General features: G+C 38.8%; 1 protein-coding gene across 1 annotated transcript; it reads left to right on the forward strand.

Annotated features, from left to right (window-relative positions):
* The first annotated feature begins 2,045 nt into the window (after nucleotides 1-2,045).
* Nucleotides 2,046-6,738, forward strand: LOC110903685 (apoptotic chromatin condensation inducer in the nucleus). The gene is made up of 5 exons (XM_022149464.2): nucleotides 2,046-2,439; nucleotides 3,508-4,652; nucleotides 5,411-5,608; nucleotides 5,703-5,854; nucleotides 5,947-6,738. Exons 2-5 carry the CDS (start codon nucleotides 3,524-3,526, stop codon nucleotides 6,412-6,414), a joined length of 1,947 nt encoding a protein of 648 aa, XP_022005156.1. The 5' UTR covers nucleotides 2,046-2,439; nucleotides 3,508-3,523; the 3' UTR covers nucleotides 6,415-6,738.
* The last annotated feature ends 902 nt before the right edge of the window (nucleotides 6,739-7,640 follow it).

Genomic DNA, 7,640 nt, shown 5'->3' on the forward strand with positions numbered 1-7,640 from the left:
CCCATAAACCATACCGCCAACTGGCACTTGACAGACGTTATACCACCACAAGAGCTGAACACTGTCTGACATAACACACAATTGGACGAAAACCCCGGTGGGCTCAGGATAGAACCTGCCACCTCTGCAAGGAGACTGGTTTCTATTTATCATTGCCTAATCCACCAAAGCGACAAAAGTGAGAATTGAATTTGGATCTTATTGAAGAATCAAAGTCTTCCTACCACTAGACAACAAATGATGAATTATTACTTTTTTTTACAAAAGCAAATTTATACATTAGAATATTTTGCAAGAAAAATAAGATTAAAGAACAAGTAAAATGAATAAGACTATCCACAACGCAGGAGCCTTTCCCTTCCGCCCTTTTCTCTCCTGCCCGGGCCACCTCAGCTGCCCACCCTTTATCCACATCTTCTGCAACGGGCGGCAAAACAGTGGGCCCCATCACCTCTCTCACAATCTCCCCTAACCCAGCAACAAACGTCTCTGTTCCCCGCTCTTAACTTCAGATTTCTCAACTCTCTCTCATTTCTCTCTCATCCATGTCATCAAGCCATATCATTAAGGGCATGGATGGATTCTTCTTTTTCTCCGGCGTTGGAGATAGCCTAAGAACCCGAAGAACGTGTGATACAAAAGTACAAATTAACCCTATCACATTTTGCAACTTTAGTTAACAGTAGTTCACCTAACCAATTTACGATTTTGCCCCCGCTTTACAATTACGATTTTGCCATTAGTTTCAAATTACGTTTTTACGTCCAGTTCGAAATAAATTATGCTTTTGCCCCCAGTTAAAAATCATTTAAATTTCCCCAGTTAAAAATTACAATTTTGCCCTTGGTTCAAAACTACGATTTTGTCTCGTTTAAATTTACAGTTTCACCATTAGTTTTATTTAGTTCCTCGCAGGTAAATTATGATTTTGCCCTCGGTTTAAATTTATATTTTTTTCGTTGTTTTTGTTTGCTTTCCCAGTCAAATTTACGATTTTCTCCCCGCTTTAAAATTACGATTTTGCCATCAGTTCAAAATTACGTTTTTGCTCACAGTTCAAAATAAAATTATGCTTTTGCCCGCAACTAAAAATTACAATTTTGCCCTTGGTTCAAAATTACGCTTTTGACCCGTTTAAATTTACAGTTTTGTCATTAATTTTGTTTTTTTCCTCCTAGCCAAACTACGATTTTACCCTCAATATAAATTTACATTTTTGCCATCATTTTTCTTTCCTTTCCCAGTTAAATTACGATTGTGCCCCCAATGTAAAATTATAGTCATGTCATCTTTTAGTTTTTTTTTTGACAAAACAATGGTAGTGCTTTGTTTTAATTGTTTCACTCGGTATAATTTTTATTCGTGTCAGGCGATTGCCTGGCGCACGCTCATTTATTCTAAAAAATTACAATTTTGTCTCAGTTTAAAATTATAGTTTTCCGATCGTTTTTGTTTTCCTTAAGCAAAAGTATGATAGTGTTTTAGTTTAATTGGTTGACTCAATGTAATTTTTTTAAGATCGTGTTATGAGTAGTATGTACAAGTAACCGAAACACAGACGTACATGTTATGAGAGAAAAATATTCGGTTTAGTGCCCCGCAACGTGGACGGGGCAAAATCTAGTGTTATATAAGACTAAGCGGTATGGGGCCGGCTAAGGCCCGGCGAGCCCCGGCGCCAGTCCCCCACACCGCCCCCCTCATCCCGTTCCAGCTAAACCAGCAGCCCACAGACGATGTTGCCGTGCCTCTCTCCTATCTCATTCTCTCACATATACCTATACATACATACATATATATATATATAAAGAGCTTCATCCCCCACCCCGTAGGTCCATCACCCTCAAACCCTTCCTACGTGATGGTGACATGGCGGCCAATCCTCTTGAAGATGGAGCTCTCCATACCCTCTAGTCTAAGTGATAAGACCCTGTCAAAGCAAAAGTACAAATAATAAATGTACCTCTAAGAAATAACAATTCTTTTTAATCTGCATGTTAATATTTATTTTAACGGCGTTACACCCTCTCCTCCTGACCTGACCGCATTTTCCGTTAAAAAAAAAAACCCTAATTCCACAAATCACCACTTCCGTCTTACCCTATTCCTCACCGTTCTATCGGCAGAACGAAGAAAAAAAACACCATTAAACTTCTTGCTTCTTATCATCAACATTTTTTCATACACAAAAGCATAAATCTTTTTTTCTTTTCTTTCAAAAAACTTTCATCCTTTATTTTCTGTTTTTTAAAACAAATTGTTTCGTGCCCTAACCCTAATTTCTCCCCCTTTTATGTTGCTAATTTGTTAACGGTTTTCTTAAATATTCCTGATCTTTCTTTTTGTGTGTTAGGGTTTCACCTTTTGCACCTACCGATTAAGTTTCAAGCCTACTAAATCCTTGTTATCTTCCAACCATTTGGATTATTAATTAACATTGTGAGTACTCTGCTTCATGTTATTTTCATTTAATTGTTGCTTACAAATAATATGTTTTGCAAGTTGCAATCTTCTTGTTGTTTAAATTTAACATGGATAAGGTTTTGGAAGAAATTAGTTGTTTTTAAATTTAGGGTTGTATGTGAAATTTTAGGTCTTTTAAGCTCGTAGTTTTCGGGTTTGTATATCTGTTAGAAGATGTGTTTGCAGTATATTTATGATGATAATATGTTAGTTTTGTTAAATCATTATGCCAATGGTAGCAGTCTGTTGGGTCGGGTCGGGTCAAATTATTCATATGGGGTCGGTTGAAAGTGAATCTTTAATATTGTAAGTTTTCTAATTGACAATACGGGATTAGGGTCTTGTTAAGACTTTATTGGATAAGGATTAGTAATGTCATTAGAGCAGGCACAAACTGAAAGTGAGACAATTATTAAGGGGTTCAGTTTTTTGTCGGTTTTTTGCATTTTGATGATTCATGTTGAATTGTATAGATTTTTCAAATTGGTATTTATTTTATAATGCCTGTTGGAATTTGTTGAATATATTAGCATAAATGGTTTTGTAATATGGTTTAATTGTAAAGCTGTTTTACTATGGTAGCCGAACAACGTAACATAGCAAGCTTGGTTTTAAAAAGCGCGCCTAAAACAGGAAGCACTCGAAAAGCACATTTTTTTGGGGATTTTTCAAGCCTGGGTGGCACCTTGTGTACCAGGGGTGTTTTAAAATGCATTAAAATCTTGTACAATATGTTTTTTAGCTTGTACGTGTAGGTAAAATCATACAAAAACCTTATTTATAGCTATATTTATGCTAAAAACCTATGGGATATATAAAAAAAGTTACATAATTGCCTTGCGCTTCGGGTACGAAAATCCCGCCGCTTTTGCGCTTCACGTCTCAGTTTTAGACCTCGTCGCTTTTGTGCAGTTCGCGTTTTTTAAAACCAAGATAGCAAGGACGATACGTAGATCTGTTTTTGAATATGGTGTCTTTTGCCTTACATATGTTGGATATGAGATTTAACTCTTGCAATATGGTATGTGTATGATCTTTTACTAGGATTCAGGTTTGCAAGATGGGAGAAAAATCAGATAGTAAAAAAGCGTCTTCACCATATGTTGTCCTTGAAAACCGACCCCTTGATCAATGGAAAGTTACCGAGTTAAAAGAGGAACTCAAGAAACGGAAATTAATGACAAAGGGACTAAAAGAAGAACTTGTTAAAAGGTTGGATGAAGCTGTACGGGCTGAAATGGACGAAGCTAAAGAAAATCTCGAAAACGCCTTTAACAGCGAGGCTCCACCTGTGGTTCAATCTGATGATGAAGAGAACGCAACAGACGCTATGGATCACACCTCGGGCAAAGATGAGACATCAGAGAAAGATACAACTGTAGACGAATCGGACAACAAAACCGATGAAAAGACAGATGTCGAAACGGGATTGGATAAGGTTCATACAGATGATGGTCTGCAATCGTTAGCTGAAAAAACCGTTATCGAAGGTGAAGGTGTTTCTAGTAAAGTGGAAGTTACTCAGGTGGTCGAAAAGATTACGGTAGAAACCACTGTTATGGTAACCGAAGAGTCTAGTGAGCCGAAACCAGAAAGAGCCGAGCCTGATTCATCAGATCTTGTTAGTGTCGAACAGGTAGATGAGGTCAGCAAAATAAAATCTGATTCTATTTCTATTGATACTGTCTCAATTACTGAAAAGAATGAACTAAAGGATAACGTAATTGCTGATGATGTTAAATTAGAGATAGATGATAGCAAATCAGAATCAGTTGAGGTTGCTGAAGAGAAAGATAACGTAATTACTACCGATGTCAAATTAGGGCTAGATGCTAAGTTTGAGAATGATTCACTTAAGGAAAACGTTACTGCCGAAAAGAAATATGTCGACAGTTCTGATGATGTTGATATTATTAAGAAAAATGATAGTGGAGATGTGGGTTCTCCAGAAAAGTTGAATTTGGATAGAAGTTCCGGTGATGATTCGATGGAAGAAGATGGTTTAGATAGCAAGCAAATTGATTCGAAGTTCAGTTCTGACGAAGTGGGAAATAAAAATGAGAAAGTTGAAGTGAAGGAAGATAATTCTGTTGATGTTATGGTTGAAGATGCGACCACTGACAAGGATTTTGTGGCTAATGAAGATAAAACTCGTTCTAGTGTGACGTCTGCTAAAAGAAAGCCTCATGGTAAGTTTCGTTTCGTCTGTTTCTTGGAAATAGAGGTGGGAAAATGGCAGGTTGAGTAACGGGTCAAAATGGGTTTGGTTTGAAATGGGTAATTTCGGTATGGGTTGACCTGAAACACTTTTGTTCGGAAATAATGTGTTAATTGCAAGCGTGTCAAATAGGATTTCAAAAGTTACATTATTTTAACCATATTATAGTTTTACCATTAAATGATTTAGAAGTTCTAGGCTATAAAAGCAGACTTTGGTTGCATAGTTGTTAATAGTGGTAATAGCGACCGCTATAGCGTCTTGCGTAGCGATGCGGTCGATTGGCGCCATCTGATGATTTGCGAATTAAAAGCGTGAAAATAGCGGACTTTTAGGGTTTTTTTGTTTTTATATAAATAGCTTCTGAGATAGAAGCGTATAGGGTTTTTTGTTTCACACTGGAAAAGGCAAGCGTATTTATCTGCGTATTTTAGCTATTTTTTATAAAATATACATGTAAAATATTTCCAAAATTTTTCTTCTAGTGTATTGCTAAACATAAAATAGCGCCCGTTATTTCATCGCTATCGCTACATGGCATATAGGCAGCTTGTCACTATCATCCGCTATTTGCTATTACTGCATAGAACTTCTAAATTATTTTGGTTCTATGCATAGAACTACATAATATATATTTAAAATAAAATGATTTAGAAGTTATGTCTTATTTATAACTGTTCAAATTTCAACCTTAATCATGGTTTGACCTTATAAATGCTGTCGTTACAGACCAAGAAAAGGCAGTAGACAACAACGAAGTAGTAAAAAGGCAGCGTAGGTGGAATTCCGAAAACCTTACCGTACCCAAACAACAAACTAATCACTCTGCTTCTACTACACCAAAAGATACATTTCAGAACCCAGTCAAACACACCTTTTCGAGATCCGAGTCAACAAAAAGTCCAGATTTGCCTAAGGAACGAGTTGGTAAGCTGTTACCTGCAACTTTTTTCTGGAAGTTGGTATAAGTATTTTTATTATTTAGTTGATATATAGGCTTTAACTGTTTTATATATTTCAGTCCCCCCTTCATCAAAGACTCCGACTACTTCTCTCAGAATCGATAATTTTCTGCGTCCGTTCACTTTAAAGGCTGTACAAGAATTTCTCGGTAAAACCGGTACCATTGTTAGTTTCTGGATGGATCAGATCAAAACTCACTGTTACATTACAGTAAGTTCTGACATATTATAGAAATTAATGAAGTGTTATTATACATATAGTTTTGAAAATGGACAAATGTGATTTGGCTGCTCTTACTGCAGTATGCATCGGTGGAAGAAGCTACAGAGACACGAAACGCTGTATGCAACCTACAATGGCCGGTGAACGGTGGACGTCTTCTGATGGCCGATTTTGTGGACCCACAAGAAGTTAAGAATCGGGTTGACCCACCTCCACCATCTCCAGCAACTCCAGCCACCACCACTCTACCTCCACTTGCCGCCACAATACCTCCACCTACCGCCACCTTGCAACCACCACAGCCCTCTCCCAGACTGAAACAACAGCTTCCTCCTCCACCTTTCCTCCCACCTCCACCGCCACTGTCGAACCCACCGCCAGCCAGAAACCGTGCACCACCACCACCGGAGAAAGTCGATCCACCGATTGTTACATTGGATGATCTTTTTAAGAAAACGAGAGCCACTCCTCGTATCTACTACTTACCGCTTTCTGATGAACAAGTGGCGGCAAAGTTGAATGCTCAGGGGAAACCTGCGAATCGTTAGGGCGTAGGTCAATGTAAGATAATGGTAGTAGTATGATATAATCACTTGTTTGCAGGTCTGCAGGTGATGCATTTAGGAATGGTTTGAGCAAAGGCGAGCCCAGGAAGAGCTTGATGGTTTGTAGACGAACATAAGTTTTTTTCTAAAAGCCAAAACTGAGTTTGGATCTGGACCTACTCTCTATATTGGGATTTTTCTTTTGAGCGGATTAACTTGACATTATCGTTTATGTTTTCTTATGTGGACATTTTGATTGCGGTAGTTTGTTTTTTCGTATAATGGATCTTGACCGGTAGGTCTTTTGGACTGATTTATGCTTGTTTAGTAATCACTTTTGTGCACTCCTTTACCTTTGAGGACATTGACTTGAATCTCAGAAGACATTCATGCCATTGGGGGGTGGAAGTGCTCCACTTTTCATCATTCACAACACCCAATCATGTTTTGCCACGTCATCGAACTTGGTTCCATCACTAGTGATGAATTTTAGTGGGGGTGCCAATCACTCATCATACCTAATCATGTGAAGGAGAAGGAAGCAGGGAGTGTTTGGGAAGAAATCTTCAACGTGTGGTCACCACTACGTGTGGTCACCATGAGTGATGGCGGTGTTTCACGCATGGTCACCCAGCCACCACGGGACCACGCGTGGAACACCGCAGCCACTCATGGTGACCACGCCTGGTGGTGACAACGCGTGTTGAAAGTTGAAAGTTACTGTTGTGGGAAATTGTTGAGTGTGGTGAGTGATGGGCACCCCTACTAAAATCTATCATCAGTGATGGAACCAAGTTCGATGACGTGGCGGAACATGATTGGGTGTGGTGAGCAATGGAAAGTGGAGCACCCCCACCCCCCTAGACCATGTGTAGTGGTAGGGGAAGATAATGCCCCCATCCTTGGGCGTTTTGCGTCATGTGACGGTCCAGTCAGCATTATGGGGCATTATATTAAAAGGGGTGTAGTGGGGCTTGAAATCTTGTGGGACATTATGGAATTAAATAAAAACCATAAAAAATGCTATTGGCCAAATATTGTGAAGGTGTGCGACATTGGCTAAAAAAATTGAAGGAAGGTGTGAAAAAAAGAACGCTCCGGACAAATTTTTTGTAAAAATCGCTCGGGGGCGGTCTAGGGGGAGGGGGCGTTTTTTGGGGAAAAAACGCTAAAAACCCCACTACGGGTGGTCTTATCATGAGGAGTTTCAAATTATGGCTACAGAGAGA

The sequence above is a fragment of the Helianthus annuus genome, chromosome 14 (assembly GCF_002127325.2).
Source record: "Helianthus annuus cultivar XRQ/B chromosome 14, HanXRQr2.0-SUNRISE, whole genome shotgun sequence".
Taxonomy (NCBI): Eukaryota; Viridiplantae; Streptophyta; class Magnoliopsida; order Asterales; family Asteraceae; genus Helianthus; species Helianthus annuus.

What these genes read in the sequence shown, in the direction of transcription:
- LOC110903685 (XM_022149464.2), top strand. Translation starts at nt 3,524, where the DNA reads ATGGGAGAAAAATCAGATAGTAAAAAAGCGTCTTCACCATATGTTGTC. An exon ending in TGCTAAAAGAAAGCCTCATG is followed by an intron (nt 4,653 to 5,410) that starts GTAAGTTTCGTT and finishes CTGTCGTTACAG; the next exon opens with ACCAAGAAAAGGCAGTAGAC. An exon ending in TTTGCCTAAGGAACGAGTTG is followed by an intron (nt 5,609 to 5,702) that starts GTAAGCTGTTAC and finishes TATATATTTCAG; the next exon opens with TCCCCCCTTCATCAAAGACT.